This window comes from Hippopotamus amphibius, chromosome 4, assembly GCF_030028045.1.
Source record: "Hippopotamus amphibius kiboko isolate mHipAmp2 chromosome 4, mHipAmp2.hap2, whole genome shotgun sequence".
In the NCBI taxonomy this organism is placed as follows: domain Eukaryota; kingdom Metazoa; phylum Chordata; class Mammalia; order Artiodactyla; family Hippopotamidae; genus Hippopotamus; species Hippopotamus amphibius.
Genome location: NC_080189.1, coordinates 14252294 through 14271709, shown reverse-complemented (window position 1 = coordinate 14271709; position 19416 = coordinate 14252294). Strand labels below are relative to the sequence as shown.

The 19416-nt window shown below is 35.3% G+C and overlaps 1 protein-coding gene across 5 annotated transcripts in view; it reads right to left on the bottom strand.

Annotated features, from left to right (window-relative positions):
* The window catches only part of BRAF (B-Raf proto-oncogene, serine/threonine kinase), a 158451-nt gene that overhangs the window by 13610 nt on the left and 125425 nt on the right, over positions 1-19416 (bottom strand). For 4 of the 5 annotated variants that reach the window (XM_057730848.1, XM_057730849.1, XM_057730851.1 and 1 more), the window contains 4 exons: positions 13870-13916; positions 12949-13067; positions 9155-9286; positions 3029-3163 (listed from right to left, as the gene is read on the bottom strand). In XM_057730848.1, coding sequence (XP_057586831.1) covers positions 3029-3163; positions 9155-9286; positions 12949-13067; positions 13870-13916 — 433 coding nt within the window. Of the gene's footprint in view, positions 1-3028; positions 3164-7180; positions 7259-9154; positions 9287-12948; positions 13068-13869; positions 13917-19416 lie in introns of those variants that run through there. The other variant, XM_057730853.1, reaches the window with a different exon arrangement.

The window sequence follows — 19416 nt, the reverse complement described above, 5'->3', positions numbered from 1 at the left end:
AAATTTTTAAAATTATAAGCATAACACACAAATAAAAATTCAAATAATACAGAAAAGTATAAATCCTACCTTCCAGGGGTAACCACTGTTAAAGAGTCTATACTTTCTTCTGGACCTTTCCTATGCATAAACATGCACATATGAAAACAGAGCCCATCCCCACCCTCAGCACCATTTAAAGTGGTATCACACTACACATTTTCTGCATTGCTTTCTTTTTCCCTTACTGATATCTAAGTCATCTACAGAGAGATATCTTGATCTTTATGTCTTTAATTTTTCCTGTTACAGTTAACAGTCTATATCTGGATACTTGTAGAAGCAGACTCTGTAGCATATAGCTGATTCTGTAGCATATAGCACAGATTTTCAAGAGTGGAATTACCAGAGCAAAAGGTATATTTTAAGTTTATGGAGTGTACCAAGTCCTTTCAAAAGGCCGAACCAATTTACATTCCTATCAACACTGTTAAAAAAGAATTAAAAGAAAGGCTCTTCCTTACTTTCCAATATTGTTCCCAATGCTGGATATGGTCCATGTCAGAGACAAAATCAAAAAACTGTGTATTTCACAGTTGTGATTTTGCATTTTACTGATTATCACTGAATTCTTAACATCTCGTGCTAAAGTTCATTCACCATTTGTATTTCTTTTGTGAATCACCAGTGCATATTCTTTTTCATTTTCTATTGATTACCTAATTTACTTATGGATTTGCAGAAGTCCGCTGTATAACACAAACACTCTTTATTACACATGCTACAATTATTTTTCTCAGTGTTTACCTCTCAATATTATTTTTACTATATAGAAGTTTAAAAATGTTTAATGTAGTCATATCTGCTAACCTTTTCCTTTATAACTTTTGGATTCTGTCTCTTGCCTAACCTTTCCTACCTTAAGGTTATAAAAACGATTTGTTATTTTATAGTTCTGTTTTTCACATATAATCCTTTAGCCATTTGAAATTTATATTTGGGTATGGTGTGAAGAGACAACCTGTAATGAAAATTTAAAAATAATACTTAAAAGTGGCAGCCTTTAATAATCTGGAATATTCATATATGTATTTCATTTTCTGATACCAGGAAAAGAATAAAACATTACTTATATTTAGAAATATGACCATTTTGTCCCTTTTAATACCATTTGAAAAGTAAGTCTAAGGATATAATCTGCATTATTAATGTACATCAACCATGTTAAGTAGGAAACCCTAGCACCTGGGATGTGAAAAGAGAACATGGTATAGAGTCCTGCTGACACTGGCCCACAATACTGGTCGTTTACTTTGATAGTCTTAAACCAGTGGTTTTCCAGGTTTTAAAAACAAAAACAACTCTTCCTCAAAGGAACAGTAACACAGAATTCCAATATGTAAAACATTTATCTACCCACCCAACCATTCAGCCTCCCCTCCTGCTCTGGGAAAAGCCCCTGAGAGACTTGTTAAAAGCATAAATTTTATCTTTAATTGTTTAGATAGGAATAAAAGATTTACACATTCCTGACTGTAAGAAACTGAGATAGCACTGGGTACTCAAAGGCATAGGTTCACAAAGGACCAAGTCAGTATTTTATAATTATGGTAGCTGAGTTATGGGAGTCAGCATTTCCAACCTGAAAACTGTACTGACTCATCGGATTTAAAACAGATTTATACAGTGCTATCATGAACTTCCTAGGTATTATAAAACAGTGAATTTATATTACAATATCTACACTACAGCTAAACTTTCTAAGCTTGTTCAGGTACTTAGTTCCAGTTCATAAGGCTTATGAAAGATTATTAACTTAAGGGCTTTAGCCTCCCAACTTGAAAAGATAAAAAACAACCGAAAGTTTCCAAGAATCAGAGAAAGGCAGACAGCACCAATAGCTGCCTTTTCTTTTTGCCTCAGATAAAAATGCCCCTCAAAAAACCCAAATATTTTTTTTCAAGAACTTTTATTGAGATACAATTGACATACAAACTGCATATATTTAAAGTGTACAATTTGATTTTTTTTTCTTATTAGTAATGTATATATGGCAATCCCAGTCTCCAAATTCATTCCCCCCCCACCCCCCCATCCCCCGTTTTCCCTACTTGGTGGCCGTATGTTTGTTCTCTACACCTATGTCTCTATTTCTGCCTTGCAAACCAGGTGATTTGTATCATTTTTCTATATTCCACATATATATGTTAATATACGATATTTGTTTTCCTCTTTCTGACTCACTTCACTCTGTATGACAGTCTCTAGGTCCATCCATGTCTCTACAAATGTCCCAATTTCGTTCCTAAAAAACCCAAATATTAAAGGGATGCTTGCAACCTGTTTATTTTACCATCAAGAAGAATAGAAGTAGCAGTGCACAAAGTGTAGTCTGTAGAAAAACTATTTTTATACTAATACTAAGATATTATTTGCCTTTGTTACTGTCATTATTTTACAAGTGTAAGTGGAGTTTTCAGAGGCTATATAACGTAAGATATTGCAACATAATGAATGCAAAGCAGAGAATCCAGCTACCTTCTTTTTGCAGAGATTTGTGAAAAGTGGAAAACAATGCCACTCTTCTCCAGTTTTTTTTGGTTTGGGAAAATATAATTATTTTTCATAAAAACATTATTTAACATGTAGTGGTTTTATTATGTTTAAATAAATTTATAAACAAATACTAAAAAAACTTAGTTTTAATTTCTAAAATGGGAATTACTACTAGTACTTATATAAACAAAAGGTCTTCGGGGGTCTTCAATAATTTTTAAGTGTAGAAAATGGTTCTGAGACCAAAAAGTCTGAGAACTGCTAGACAAAAGCAAAATCTTTCTGAATATTTTGTATAGAGATCCTAAGTTTCTAGGTGTATCACTCTTCAACCTTTATAAAATCACCTTTATGTGTTTACTTATCTGGAGTCTGCACATAATCACATGGAATCCAAATCTGTGAAATACAAACTGTGTGCCCTAAAAAGTGCTTAAACATCTGCATCAAAATATCAGTCTGTCCTTTTAGGTAACATAAAGCTTTTTCTTACTTGGGGAAAGAGTGGTCTCTCATCTCTCTTCTTTTTTAGGCACTCTGCCATTAATCTCTTCATGGCTTTTGGACAGTTACTCCGTACCTTACTGAGATCTGGAGATAGATATCCTCGTCCCACCATAAAAATTATCTGGGGAGGGAAAAAAAAAAGCACATCATATAACTTTGTAGATAAGTTGAAAAATACATAAACACTGAAAATTCAACAAGCTGTGCACTTATGACATGTACTTTTCCGTATGTACATTACACTTCAATAAAAAGTTAAAAAACACAATGCTACTAGTATTCTGATTCCCATATACCATAGACTGTGGGGAATCAATACTTGATGTGCTGCAAGCTAAAAATCTTCATGACCCCTAGACTACAGCAAAGGTCTCCTAACTGCTCCCCACGCTTCCAGTCTCCCCTTACCTAATCCATTTCCCCGCTGACAGGATAACAGTTCTGCAACACGGATCAGATCGTGCCTCTTCTACTCAACCAAAGAAGTTAACCTTTTCAGCAGTTGTTTTGGCATCTAAATTTTAAACTCTTGTTGAGGAAACGCTAATGGGGCATTTAGTTATGCAAGTCTCAGAATCAGAGCCTCCTCCAAAGGGAAGAAGGTAAAGCTACTGGGAACTAAAATCTTATGTTTAATAAAGTAAAAAGGCTTGTCTTCCCTGGGTGCAAAGATTTATCATTTTTCTAACTTCTTACTTTTCTAGTTTTCTGACATATGGTTCTTTTGAAAGTGGGCAGAGACAGAAGACTCAGGGAGGAGAGAGGGGTTTTGATTTTAGAGGGAATAGGTTCAATAGGGACAGACTAGAGGCTAAGGTGGACAGAGCCAGTCAGAGATCCCCAGTTACAGGGCAGAACTGATGAATTTTAGGAACGGTCGAGTTTGATATCATACTTTATGTTATTTCCTGTTTGGTTCTGTAATAGCCCTTAGTTAACTATAAGCTGATTTGCCTGAGCACCACTAAAGTGAAGGTGTAAAGTTTAACCTCCTTTCCCATCTCCTCTGTCATAACTGCCCTCCTCCCGCTTTGCAAAAGGCATACCTCTTATCCATATGAAATTGAACTATATAGTGCACACTGTGACAGGGTGTAAAACTGCTGAGGGTACCAAAGGGACACTTCCAAATACTGGTGTCTAACTGGACTCTAACGAATGGGTAGAAAATCCCTTCGCAAGACAGTTGGTTTCCAATTCTCTGCTTTCAGCAAAATTAACTGAATTGTCAGCTGATTATTAAAATAATTTTAAATGACAAGTTATTATATCATTTTTGGTATGCTATAAAAATGAGTTCAAACAACCAGTGATATGGTTATGGTAAAGAATTAATCTTGCCCAAAGAGAGGGCTGCCCTTTGCCTTTGGCTCCTGCGAGGTAATCTCTAAACCCTTTGCCTGATAAGAGTGCCTTGTCTACCTGGGAATCTAAGGTCATGTCAGATAGTCTATGCTATCAATGTGATTTACAAAGGGGGCTTTAAGTTATATGGTATCAGCTAGACCTCTTAGGGGCTAAAAAAACTAAGGTCAACAACAGAGGTGGTCAACTGTATCTATGTGACTGAGGCCCAATAATAACTCTGGACTCCAAGGCTCCAGTGAGCTTCCCGGGTTGGCAATGCTTCGTGCATGCTGCCACACGTGACTAACAGGAAACTTTAGTGCTGGACACAGTTCCACTGGAAGAGGACAACTGCAAGTGCCATATGTGAAACTTTCCTGGATTCTCCCTATGTGCCTCTTCCCTTCGCTGATTTTAATCTGTATCCTTTTGTTTTAATAAACCATAACGTGAGTATCAACAACTTTCAGTGAGTTCTGTAAGACTTAATGAATTACTGAACCTGAGGGTGGTCTGCTGAACTCTGCATGTGGTTATAACAAAACTCCAGACTTTCGCATGTTCTTATTTATTTGAACAATATTCCTCAGCACTTACTTCTTTAAAAATAAAACTAGGAAAAGGACTGATGCTAAGTCCCAGCTTATTCTAGCAAAAGTCAAATATATGAATGAACTGAAAACAAAAGCCCCATGTTGTTCATTAAGATACACATTTGTAATAAATTTTACCTGTTTTTATATATCAAAACTCATGTTATTTTCATCAGTTATATATTAATAATTATTAATAGCATAACTTGGAATTAAAAAGTTAACAGAGCCTAAAGTCACTGGGAAAAAATTTTTTAAATTCTAAATTTAAATACTTATTTTTTTGTTGCAGAGATATAATTTGAGTGATCAATAAAAGGATTTAAAGCATAAAAATGTTACATTAGGAAAAAAATCTTGTGGAAGCAGTAGAATACAAATAGTTTAAAGACAAAAAAAAAGAGCCATGTAAAACTTCCAAAAATTAATGAAGTTTTATATTTTTTAAACAAATGATGATGGTATCAAATCAGTATGACTTTTAGATTTTACTTGTTACATTTAAATGGCTTTTTTTTTTTTTTGAAATGTCAGTATAATACACAGGAAATTACATTCTTTGCAACTATTTAAACTTAAAGGGAAGGTCTTTCCTGGATGTAACTCATGGATAGAAAATTCAACTGGCACTTATACTACAAGATCAATAGCTCAGTCTGAAATTCTGGGACTGGTTACTTTCATTCTCCGTCTACACTTGCACTCCTGGTAGCCCTGCCCCTTCACTCACCCCCTGCATTACTGGAGCACACGTCTGCACATCCTCAACATCACGCCCTGTGCTGCCTGCACAGAGCTGTAAACTCCACTGAGAGCACAGTCTGTGTTTCATTTATCTTTGTATCCCTCTATATCCCATAGTGTTTTGCATACAGTAGGTATCAAAAACTTTTTTTATTAAAATAAAATGATTTGCATGTTGATAAGACACTGGTACTTATTATCATTTTCTCTCTCCTTAAGATCTTGTGCTTAGAACCCAGCCACCATACTGTGAGGAAGTCCAAGGTTCCTGTGAAAAAGTCCTCACAGAAAGACCCACGTTGAGAAGAATTGAGGCCACTGGCCCTCAGTCATGACTAAGCTTCTGGCTGATGGCTAACTGGTCATATACCTTCTCAGGTATGTGACTGAGCCATTTTGGAAGTAGATCCTTTAACACCTAGTGAATATACCACAGCCAATACCATGTGAAATCGAGATAAACCTTTCACACTGAGAGAAGCTCAAATTGCAGATTTATAATTTGTTTAAGCCACTATATTTTAGGTGGTTTGTTATACAGCAATAATAACTGGAATTCATGTGGACTAATAAACGTTATCTGTTATTTTCTTCTAATATGACATAGCACCTCAGCTCCAAGAAAAAAAAAAGCCAATATACCTAGTTTAACTGAGCACATTATTAATTCCAACTTAGTAAAGAAGTTGCACTGAAAGAGGGACGAATAGGGTGACTAGAGAGCAAAACAGAATGATAAAGAGGGTAAGTATAGTAAAAAGGCATGCTACTCTGCAAAGTAACATAGGGATGGTCACCTCTCAAGAAGTTAAGAGACCTGTTGCAGGAAAAAATCCGATCTTTGTAACTGTAAGGAATTCTTTCAGTCCAATCTCTTATTTTTAATAACTGAAAAAAAAAAGATCCCTAGAGAGGTACAATGGCCAGGTCATGCAGGTCATGAGTCCAAGGCCTGCCACTAGATTACACTGCTTTATCAGAGTCCTGCTTGAATTTACAGGCAAAACTTGCCACCTCAGACCATGGGGGCAGTGAGAATGTAGGGGAATGGGCCTCTATTATACAGTAATGAAGCAGCTGTCCCATCTCCCATGGAAAAAAAAAGAATATCCCTAGATTTTCAAACAGAAGTCCAATTTGAGAGCCATGGAGTATGAATGTCAAAGTATGAGAGAAAGAAAAATCAAATCAAGGAGATGGATAAAACAATACCTGAGGGTTACTTCACTGGGGATGACTAGAGTTACTGATTAAAAGAGGGAGTTCCGTGGAAAGTGCCACTTGAAGAAAGCAGACTAGAAGGTAATGAAGTAGAATGGGGATGATGGGAAGAGTATATAATTCTCTTATATTCTTTTTCTTCATCAAATACTCGGTTTCAGACTGGCAAATTCCAGGAGGCTCTAACTATACTACCAGAAAGAATTAACTAAGTAAAGGCCTTACCCTTCTGTTGGTCACTCACTTACTTCTCTCATGGAGAGTAAGCCCTTGCCACATCATTTATTATATTCCCATGGAGGACAAAGCACCTAAAATGCCAAGAAGTGGGTGAGTGCAGAACTCTGGGATGCTTTTTCTCTATTTTGGAGATACCACTACTTATTTCTCCATAATATAACTATTATTTTATTAAAATACATGTATTCACTGACAAATGGATTTCATCCAGATCTTAGGTTCTTAGGTTCATAAATTTTTATTTGTAGTCTCTATGATAAATCCATGAAAACTAAACTAAAATTTCCTCGTAATTCCTCTAGAACAGCAGGCACAGGAAAACTGAACACGGCACAGGGTATTATGCTGTATGACTGAGTTAACAAGACTACAGAAGGCAGAGCACATGAAGCTGGTTAAATTAAAGACAGTCTTGCTCCTCAGACTGCCATCATCAAATCAATCATCTCAGTGATCTCGGATCTGTCACAAGTACAGTAAGTGCAATGTTTCAATTACGTTCTTTAGCTACTATTTTGGTCTATCCTGAATCAAAATTTCATGGAGGTTTAAAAGATCAGATCATCAGAAGCCAGGTCATAGATTTCTTTGTAACACTTAAAGCTATAATTCAACATTATAAAGTTATGAAGTAGTTAGAAAGACCAAACTGCAATTTAAAAAATTAGTTTTATGCTGATTTAGGAGGAAATGTAGTCATTTTCAAAATTCTCAAAATAGAGAATCAAGACCACTGTTGGGTAAGGGCCATATGGTGATTCAAAGTATATGCAAAGTATATGACAACTTAGATTACCTCTCTGATATCACATGATAGTTATAAGTTCTTAGTGAGAAAGCTACTCAGTATCTTTAGAAAACTTAGTACCACCAAAAAGATTGAGAGTTGACCAAAACACTACAAAAATGAAGTAATATATTTATACATTAAAAACTATCATTTCATTAGGTTGGGAGGTTATGATCAAACACATAAAACATTCACACTTTTTAAAGATTCTTTCCACTGGTGATTTTCAGCTTCGGTATGTATCAGAAACACCTGGCAAAGTGATTCAAAATGCAGATGCTTGGACCTACCCCACTGAATCAGAATCTGCTCACTCCAGCATCTCCATTTTTTAACAAATTATCCAGGTGATTCACATGCAAATCACAGTATAATGTTCTAATATTATTTAATCATGGTTTATATGGTCAATTATTGTTTTCTAATATATTAACAGTGTAATTGCTGCAATTTCTCTCTCTATACATACGCACACACACATACTTTTAAAATATTGAGGTATACAAGGTAATTTCAGTAAAGACAATTCATTTTTCCTGGCCAGTGTTAAAAGCCTAGGTGAATTTAATATAGGTGGGATCAAAAAGGCAAAGAGCTGTATGAGGCTATGTTGATACTTTGGAAGGTAAGGAACAGAGAACAGGAACTTTTAGGAAGAGAAAAGTATAAAATTCCCTTCTACTTGATTCTCATCATAGAAAAATGAAAGCATGATGTAACAGTCCTTTCATTTACCTAGTTTCTAAAAATTTAAAACGTATGGAGAAATCTTAATAATTTTAAAAGGATTTGATATAAAGAAGTTCATAGCTGAGTACCTGCTCAGATAGCACAATCTGTGATAGAGTAAAAGGGATAAGCCCAGATGCTGCAGTGGCAGAGCTCATCCTTCTAACTGTGCCATGGTCAACAGGCATATCTCTATATATCTATTATCTCTAGTTTCTACTCCAAAAATCAGGAGTTTCACTCCACTACAACACTTAAGCATGATACTTCAAGAAAGGCCTTACAAGCTGCTATTACTGCCAAAAGTATACAAAAGGTTCTAAAATTGGTAAGAGAGTTCAAGAGATCTATCCTTCATGCTTACCAGGATCCAATACTTCTTTTCTATAATGAATCGGAACCTTTCTACAAATAGTAAAATGAACCTCAAGAGATGGTAAATAGTTACCTGATCCCTGTTGTTGATGTTTGAATAAGGTAACTGTCCGGTCATCAATTCATACAGAACAATCCCAAATGCATATACATCTGACTGAAAGCTATATGGGTTTTTATCTTGCATTCTGATTACTTCTGGTGCCTGGTAGAACATAAAAAGAAAAATATTCTTGTTTATTCTTCACATAAACTGAATAAAGACTGAAAAACAAATTATTATAATTCCCAGAATAATGCTTTTATCATTAAATAACTCATCTAATATGTAATCAATTTTCTTATTTATGGCCAAAGATATAAAACTTATAAAGATAAACAAAAAAATGCTCTGTAAACTCTGAGAGAGGCAGTACTAGCTGAGAGTCCATATACATTAAGATTTTATAATTTTATCAGCTGCCCTCCCTCTGCCGTCACTGCCATTTGAATTACTCCCATGACTTACCCTATCAAGAGTGAGTTCCTACCTTCCATTCCTGATTCAGGAAAGAAATACTAGACCTATTGCTATGAAATGTCTGCAAGTAGCACCACTATGGTAATCACCTTAGAATTTAAGTTTTCCCATTGATACAAATGATTCTCCTTATCTCAGGGCACTTTAAACAATAATTGTAAAATTTCAAGACTGAAAAACTCAAACTCCTTTCTTGCCTCCAAAAGCAGTATAAATATGCTATGGATGCTTTATTAACAAAAGCAACAGACAGTAGGTAGATTTAGTAGAAGATGGTATAAAGAATCTTTGGGCTGCTGCTTCCTGGGCATAGACACAGACCTAATCATATTTGCTACATTTTTACACACTTCAGTCATTGTATTCTACAACTAGACTTCTTATTTGCTGTTTAAAGGAAATACAATAAACAGTTGATTAAATGTTAGCTTAAAGGAGTTCTTTCACCTTGTATCTTCTGTGTTGTTTCATTTGGAAGAAATGAGAGAAATTGCAGGGTATTAATAAAACTTTGTGAAAACATTAATTGGATACCAAACCCAGGACTAACTGCAAAAATGAAAGACCTGGGACAAGATTCCTGGTTATTGGTCAGGGTAAGGCTGGTCAGACTATCTCACAAGGCAGGCAGTAACAGCACTCAGCCTCACCTGCAAAACAGAATTGCCTGGGCAGCCTTTAACCTCTCAACATTCAAACTACATCCTAGCCCAATAATATACCATCAGAGTCTGGGGATGGAAACAGCTTTAACTGCTAGTTTTTATAGCTCCCCAGATGACTTTAACTTCCAACCAAAGTTGAGAACCACTGATGAAAGGTGTATGGGACATCCAGGTGAAAGTAAAGGATGGGGGGGGGAGGGGTACAGTGAAGCAGAAGAATGTATCTATTTGCTTTTGTCATGTATTTTATTGATAACTGTTCTTGGCAGTATAGTGTATAATAAACCACATACAATTGTGATGTAATGAACAGGTCAGAATATTAAGAAGCTGGTTATGACACAGACATAGTTTTCAAAGTCAGAATACAATTTCTATGAGGAAAGTTGAAGAACTGCCCTTTTAAAATTTAGTTTTACCACACTGTTGTTGGTAGGTGGTTTGATGAAAAGTTGTATGGGATCTATTTATAAGAAATACATGATTTATCTTCAATTAACTTAGTAATTTGTAAAAATTTTCACAAAAGTTTCTTAAGATATAAATGAAGCAAGGCTGAGAATACTACTGTAAGTAATTCAGAGAATTGCATAACCTTTGGTTCTGACCAAACTCTTCTCTCCTAGTCTATGGATGTTTCATATTTGTTTCTGAAGGCAATATCAACCCCAAAGGATTTTACTCAACAATTAAGTGTACTACTGACTAATCTCTTGTCTTAAAACTCAGCTTGGTGGAATAAAGGATGAACCCACCTACCCACGTATCAATAAAAAAGAAATTAAAAGAAAATCTAAACCTTCATGTATAATAGTCTATAAACTGTATAAACTAAGTTTTTTGGAAAAGGAAAACCTGGAGACTTGACTGAGCCTAACTTTCCCACACTAGTTAAAAGAAACACACCTTTAGTAACAATTGTAGGTTTTGCAATTTCTCCCCACCACCAACCCCATCTTTGTTACAAGGTATATGTCTTAAAGGTGTCTGAGATTCAGGTTACATTAATTAGCTTCTTGTTTATAATTATTTATTAAAACAAACATCTATTGAAGAAAAAATATAGCTGGCTCTAATTACTAAATCTTGGAAAATCCATTCAAAATCCACTAGTCCAACCCAATGTTAAAGATGGAGAGACTTGGAGGAGGTCAAGAAATGCACAGGTTAAGACTCAAACAGAGCACGAGAGTACAGACCTCCTGACTCCAGGTCCAATGTCACCCCCTTTCCACCTTGCCACTCACTCTAATGCCAGTTATTATTACAAGAAATCATTGCCAAATTTAACCCAAGGCTTATCTTGACTAATTTAGAATCCTACTTTGGAATTCCCTTCTTGGAACTGCTACACATAAGTTCAGGCAATTTAGGCAAATGTGGCTTTGAAAGCCCTTGCACCTTTTCTATTTCCAGCAGGGTGTCCCAAAGCCTTACTGGAGATTCAGCTATTTAAAGCTGAAAACTACACTAACAGTTTCGGGACACGTTGCAGCAGAGGTTCTCAAAACTTTTTGGTCTCAGTACTCTTTCAGCCTTAAAAAGTAGGGAGGACCCCAAGAGGCTTCTGTTCATGTGGATTATACCTGTGGATATTCATCATATTAAAACTTAACCGAGAAACTTAAAATATTTATTAATTTAAATAAAAAAACAGTCATTAGATGTTAATGAAAAGTAACTATTTTCAAAAACAAAGTTTAGTGAGAAGAATACTACTGCATTTTTTTTTTCCTGCCATGGCCACGTGGCATGCCAGATCTTAGTTCCTTGACAGGGATTGAACCCGTGCCCCCTGTGGTGGAAGTGTGGAGTCTTAACCACTGGACCATCAGGGAAGTCCCTGCAACTCTTTTTGACTGGTTTAACAGCAGCCAGCTAGAGTCACGTATTTGCTCATGCATTCAATCTGCTGTGATGTGTTGAAGAACATGAAGAAAAATCTAGTCTTACACAGGACGACCTTGGGGACCTCCCAAAGGGTCTTAAGGACCCTCCAGAGAAGAGCTGGCTTAAGAAAATGATCCCTTGCTGCCCTTTTCACAGCCTGCTGAAAGTAACTGCACAGAAGTTTTAGTTCCATTCTCTAATAACTTCTCTTTCTTCTTTTCCACAAAGCAGAAATAGGAATAAAGAAAGAGTTACGCAGGGCATACAAAGCTGACAGTGTTAAAAATCCACCTTTCATTTTTCTTTTTGTCTTTCCTTTTCCAGCTGCCCATAATTATAGGGTTCTTTCTAGTCTAAAGAAAGTAACTTTCCAATTTAGACTTAAATAAGATTGTGAAACAGCCTCTCTCTTAAAGGGTGTAATTCTTTTACTGAAACCTTAATAATGGCTGCAGATCACACCTGCTTAAATTGCATACTTTTTTTTTTTTGAAACAGGATACACAGAACATACTGAACACAAAACATTTTAAAGAGACAACTCTGAGTAAAATTTAAACAGTGTTTATAAAATACATACTTTTTGTTTGAAATATACTGAAACTCATTTCATAATATTCTTTTCAGATACAGAAAAAAAATTAAAATTTATATACAAAATCAACATTGATTTTTGTGAATACTGAGAACTATGAAAATACTAGAGTTGAAATCTTCAGTGACTTTCTAATAACTCAACAGCATCTCAGGGTCCAAAAATTTAATTAATGGAGAAAGAGCCTCAATTCTTACCATCCACAAAATGGATCCAGACAACTGTTCAAATTGATGGGACCCACTCCATCGGGATTTCACTGTGGCTAGACCAAAATCACCTATTTTTACTGTGAGGTCTTCATGGAGAAAAATATCTGAGGTGTAGTAAGTAAAGGAAAACAACAGATCTCATTTTCCTATCAAAGCAAGCATTATGAAAATTTTAGATAAGAGATCTAATTTCTATAATTCTGTATTATGATATACTTTAAAAAGTATAATACTTCATATTTCCTTTTAAAGTTAATAAATATGTTTTTAAAAAATTAGTGTTATTTGGACTATATGACCTGCTTTTAAGATTTTTGGTATTTGAAATGTGGTAGGATGAGGTGAGACGTTTTCCTAAGTTATGGAGGATCCTGAAACTTTCCCATTAGATTTTAGTAACATAGGCCCAAATAGCCTTCTGGCACTGCTGGGAAAGCTGTAAAGGCTCTTCACTGGAATGAAGGAAGGCAACTGGCAGGCAGGATCTTAATCTGGGCTTACGGAAGTGAAGAAAAGTTATGTTTTTCTCACCTCATTGTTATATAATGTAGATCCTTCAGTTATATCTCAACTACCACTGAGCAAGGTCAGAGCACTGAAAGAAACTAGTAAATAGCCACAAAACTATGCATTTTATAGCGCTTATAGAACATAAACAAGCAATCAAAGAGTCCTACTATCATAATGACTTGACAGGTTTTTTTGCAATGGTCAATCGTTCAAAAAACCCAAAGCAGGTTGTAGTACCTTGTACTACTACACTCTTGTGCAAACTCATTTATTAATTCCTTTTACAGTGTATTATTGAACTTAGCATGAAAACTGTTTTTACATAATGTGAAGATAAAATGCAGGAGAAAAGGTCAGGATGTTTTCAAACTTCGCAGACAAATTCAGGAAGGATACTATTACTCTTGAGGTCTCTGTGGATGATTGACTTGGCGTGTAAGTAACTGAAAAACAAAACATCATTTTAACCTGAGTAGGGCTAAAGACTCTGGCCTCAGTATCTATAGAACACATTTAGGGGTGTAAATAAAGATTTATTTAGAATCATGATACAACTGTAAACTGTACATAACCCCTTTATATAGGAAACAGTAAAACAGACTGCAAGTGAACTGACGATTTTAGGACCATATTACTATTATGGTACAACCAAAATCTTTTCTATTGAAAGACTTTGTTTTATCTTTTACTATTGACCAATACAAACCTTTCATTCCAGTCAAGCCTATTTATCCAGGTCCTTTAAGTATACGGTGGTATTTAATCTCACCTCTGTGATCAATGCTCCCCTCCCACACCAAATCAGCTTTCATTCTATTCTCCACCAAATCATAATTATTCTTTAAGACTAAATACACATTCTGACTCCCAAGTGAAGCTTTCCCAAGACTCAACTACAAGTGATCTTTCCCCTGTTCAGTTACATAGTAATTACTCTAACAGCTTGATTCATGTATTCTTTTTCACCTGCCTATGCTCACTTTCTATTTGGAATGCAAGCTCCATCTGATAAAAAAAAAAAACCAACCATTTTTTAAAGTAGTATTACATACTCTTAAAATATCTTCTTATAATTAGTCAGGAGCTAACTTTCTAATGTAATGGACACAGTGAATCTATTTCAAAGTCAATGATAAGTTTCAATCATCTGTCACCCCTAAAAAATGCCTTAGTTGAGTTTATTGAGGGAAAGAGCTGTGTCTAGTTTACCTCTGATTACCCTCAGTGCCTAGTACAGTGCCTGGCATGTGGTAAGTATTCAATATATATCTGCTGAATCAACTACAATGAGATGCATATATTGTCCTAGTCAAGGTTATTTTTCTTCATTTGATACTGGAAATAACAGACACATGAGAATTTTGAAATCTAACAATGACCATTAAAAAATAAACTTTGCCTTAAAGTAAAATCTTAAAACTCAAATGATATAATCAAAATTATGTAATAAACACTGTTAAAAATGGAAGATTTGCAAATAATTAAGTTTATTATTTATGCTTTCTCATTTTCAATTAAATCTGCTCATCCAGAGATCAAGATTTTGAAATTTTTTCTCAGACAAAATTTCATTTAAATTTACTTGTTTATACAAAGTAACTCCTTCTCCTCCAATTACTCTTACATGATACTGTTTATTTCCTTCACAGCATTTATCACAATCTGAAATTATCTTGTTGTCATGATTTTTGAGGCCTAGCATTTGATATACTACACCACACTGTCACTCTCTCATTGAAAAAAAAAAAGGGGGTTTGTCAGTTATAGGCCTCATTTGCTTAAAAAGTTCTGCAGAAGGTACAAACAGATGGAGAAAAATGAATCTCAATCAAAAGCCTTTCCAAGATGGGGAGACCTTATCCTCATTAGAAAGAAAGGGGGACAGGTGACGGTGCTGGTAGTGGAGCTTGGTGCTTCAGTCTGGTATTTAGTGCACAGAAAAGATGCTGGTCTTTGAAAAGAGGTTCTGTCTCCTTTGAAATTAAAAACAACATAACAACAACAAATGCACGGTATATATGAAAAAATAGAGGCATGACGAAGTTACAAGATGGGAAGATAAAGGTATTCTTGATGGATAGTGTCAATCTTTTCAACAAATTTAATCAAAGAAATACAGCAAGAATAAGCTACATACAAATGTAACTAGAGGGTTGAAGAGAGAAAATTTCTGACCAGGAAAGTACTAGATAATTAACAAGATATAAATATGATGACTGAGCTAGTGATATAACCATAAATAGCATAAATCTATCATAGGCTAAAGTTGCACATAGCTGTAACTTGAAATAACACAATTTTATTCTTGTGTAATCCTTTATTGTTTAGAAATCGGTTTACTAACATATCTCATTTAATAAACTCTCTTTTTGTAACACTTTTATAACAAAAGCAGCAAAAGAGTAGAAATCCAGGTCTACCTATGTAATGCAAGGTTGGAAAGAAAAGACTCAAATTCCTCAGCTGGAAAAATGGGATGGGTATCATACCTCAATTCCTACATAATATTCCAGAGTAATTACTATCCTAAATTAAATCTACATAGGCCAACCATGAAACCATAATTTCCTAAGCACCAACCAGTTACAATGGAAGATGCCCAAAACCACATAACTGGTTGAGTGGTAAGTTATTTGGGTTTGACACCAAAAGCAAAGGCAACAAAAGCAAAAACAAACAAGTGGGACTACATTAAACTAAAAAGCCTCTGCACAGCACAGGAAACTACCAAGATGGAAAGGCAACCTACCAAATGGGAGAAAATATTTGTAAATCATATATCTGATAAGGGGATATCCAAAAAATATAAAGAACTCATACAACTCAGTAGCAAAAAACCCAATCTAGGGCTTCCCTGGTAGCACAGTGGTTACGAATCTGCCTGCCAATGCAGGGAACATGGGTTCGACCCCTGGTCCGGGAAGATTCCACATGTTGTGGAGCAACTTAGCCAGTGTGCCACAACTACTAAAGCCTGCGCGCCTAGAGCCTGTGCTCTGCAACAAGAGAATCCACTGCAATGAGAAGCCCGTGCACCACAGTGAAGAGTAGCCCCCGCTCTCCGCAACTACAGAAAGCCCACGCACATCAACGAAGGCCCAACGCAGCCAATAAATAAAATAAATTAATAAATAAATTTTATTAAAAAAAACCCAACCCAATTTAGTTTTAAAAACAGACATTTTCCCAAAGAAGATATACAGATGGTCAACAGGTACATACATGAAAAGGTGTTCAACATCACTAATCACCAGGGAAATCCAAATCAAAACCACAATGAGATATCATCTCATATCTCTTAGAATGGCTATTATCAAAAAGACAAGAAATACCAAGTGCTGGTGACCAGTAGAGAAAAGGGAATCTTTACACACTGTTGGTGGGAATATAAATTGGTGCAGCTGCTATGGAAAACAGACTGCAAGCTCCTCAAAAAATTAGAAACAGAATTACCATATGATCTACCAATCCCACTTTTGGGTATACATATATATCCCAAAAATTTTTAATCAGGATCTCAAAGAGTTATCCGCACCCTCATGTTCACTATAGCATTATTCATAACAACCAAGACATGGAAACAACCTAAGTGCCCATGAATGGGTAAAGGAAATGTAACACACACATACTTACATACAGGAATAAGCCATAAAAAAAGAAAAATCCTGCTATTTATGACAACATGAATGGATCTCAAGGGCATTATGCCAAGTGAAATAAGTCAGAGAAAGACAAATAGTGTATGATCTCACTTACATTTGGAATCTCAAAAAACAGAAAAAACAAAACCCAAATTCATCTTCATCTTCCTTACAGTGGGAAAAAATGTTTATTACATCAGCCATTATGGCAGCCACACTCTACTCCTATTAAAATTACATTCAATAATTCAGCCCTAGAGAGTTGTTGTTCTTGCATTGCTCCTAGAAAACCATTTCCCTCATCCTATATTTGTATACTTCTCTTTTTTGGACTTGGATAATATTTCATATTTTGTAGACAAGTTATAAAAGATCAGCATGCTAATGATGCTCTCATCCAAGTTACTGGTAAATACGCTAGTCATATGCAAGAGAAGAATGAGGACAAAAATCTCCTAGCTTAAGAGCTTCAGGTATGATAATTATACAGTTATGAACCTCGTTAAATTCTTCATGTATGTTACGTATCTCCACCTCATCCTCAAGACTATCATGAGAGATATTATTCAAATGTCTTGCTGAAATTCAAATACTATGACTACACCATCTGTAGGTGTAGGCATTTACGAGTCTAGTCTATTTATAAAAGCCTCAAGTGTCTCTCACTCAAGTTTGCTGCTATTTTCTTGTGTTTTGAACTATTTCTAAAATCAAACAACTGGCCTACACAGACATTAGCATTTCAGTCCTCTTTCATCTAATGCTACACAATTTCAAAACAGTTCATCAGTTTTCATGCAGCAAGCTGAATCTCTCCTCTGACACCAATAGAGTATTTAGCAGTTGATTGGACTGGTATGTGTGACGGTGGTGACAAGGTGTTATTTTATTCAAATACAGTTTCAAATTCCAGCCTCCCTTCTACTTTGATGCCCTCTACGCCCTTCATAATCACAATGTGGAAAGTGAGCAAGACTGAAGAGAATGCCATTCTGCTACCCCTGTGTAATTAGTAACTAGTTACCACTTCACAATAATTAAAATCCTAATAACTGCAGTTCACACATTTTTCAGTTGTGCTCTATAGTGGCCTAATTCTATTTTTACTCAGATTTTTCAGTTTCTCTGACTTTTAAAAAATCAAATTTGAGAGATATAACTAGTATACAATACAAAATGCACCCAATTTTTATGTACAGTTTTAAAGAGTTTTTGACAAATACATATATACACTTGTCAAAAGACCAACCACAATCAAGATGAAGGGTATCCATCACCCCTAAAAGTTTCTTCACACATTTCTGCAATTAATAACACCCCCCACTAGGCTCAGGCAACCACTGATAATGATTTCTGTCACTAGTGATTAATTTTGCCTTTTCTAGAATTTCTTAAAAACAAAATCATATGGCTTCTTTTGCTCAGCAGGAGTCTGAGATTCACACACTGGGTGCCTGCAGTATTAGAGTGTATAGATATACCACCACTTATACAGTTACCTGTCGGACATTTGGGTTGTTGTATTTTTTGGCAATTATGAGTAAGATACTATAAACATTCATGTAAACATCTTTGATGTTCACTTGTTTTCATTTCTTTCGGGGAAATCAGTAGGATTAGAATTGCTCATTTGGTAATTTTAATTTTAAAAGAAACTGCCAAAGTGGTTGTACCATTTAAGATCCTTACCAGCAATGTATAAGAGTTCTGGTTACTCTGCATCCTTGCTAATACCTGGTACCGTTGGCTTTGATTATAAGCATTCTAGTGGGTATGTAGCGGCACCTTGTCTAACTTTAATGTCTAACATGTTGAACATCTTTGCATGTGCTTATTTGCCATTCTTTCATCTTCTTTAATAAAGTACTCCAACCTTTTGCCCATTTTTTCATGGGGTAGTTTGTCTTATTACAATACTTACTGAGTTGTAAGAGTTCTTTACGTGCTTTGGATACAATTCTTTTACCAGATAATGTATCTTGCAAACACTTTCTTTAAGACTGTGGCTTGTCTTTTCATTTTCTTAACAATGTCTTTTGAAAAGCAAAAGTTTTGAATTTTGATGAAGTCCAATTTATGAATTTTTTCTTTTATGGTTCTTAATTTCTGTGTCCTAAGAAATCTTTGCCTATCTTTAGGCTACAATGATTTTCTCCTATGTCTCTTCTAGAAGTTTTAGATGTTCAGCTTTTAGTCTTAGGTCTGTGACCCATTTTGAATGAATATTTATGTCTTATGTCAGGAAAGGGCTATTGATTTATCCCATATGGATATACAGTTGTTCCAGCAATATTTGTTGAAA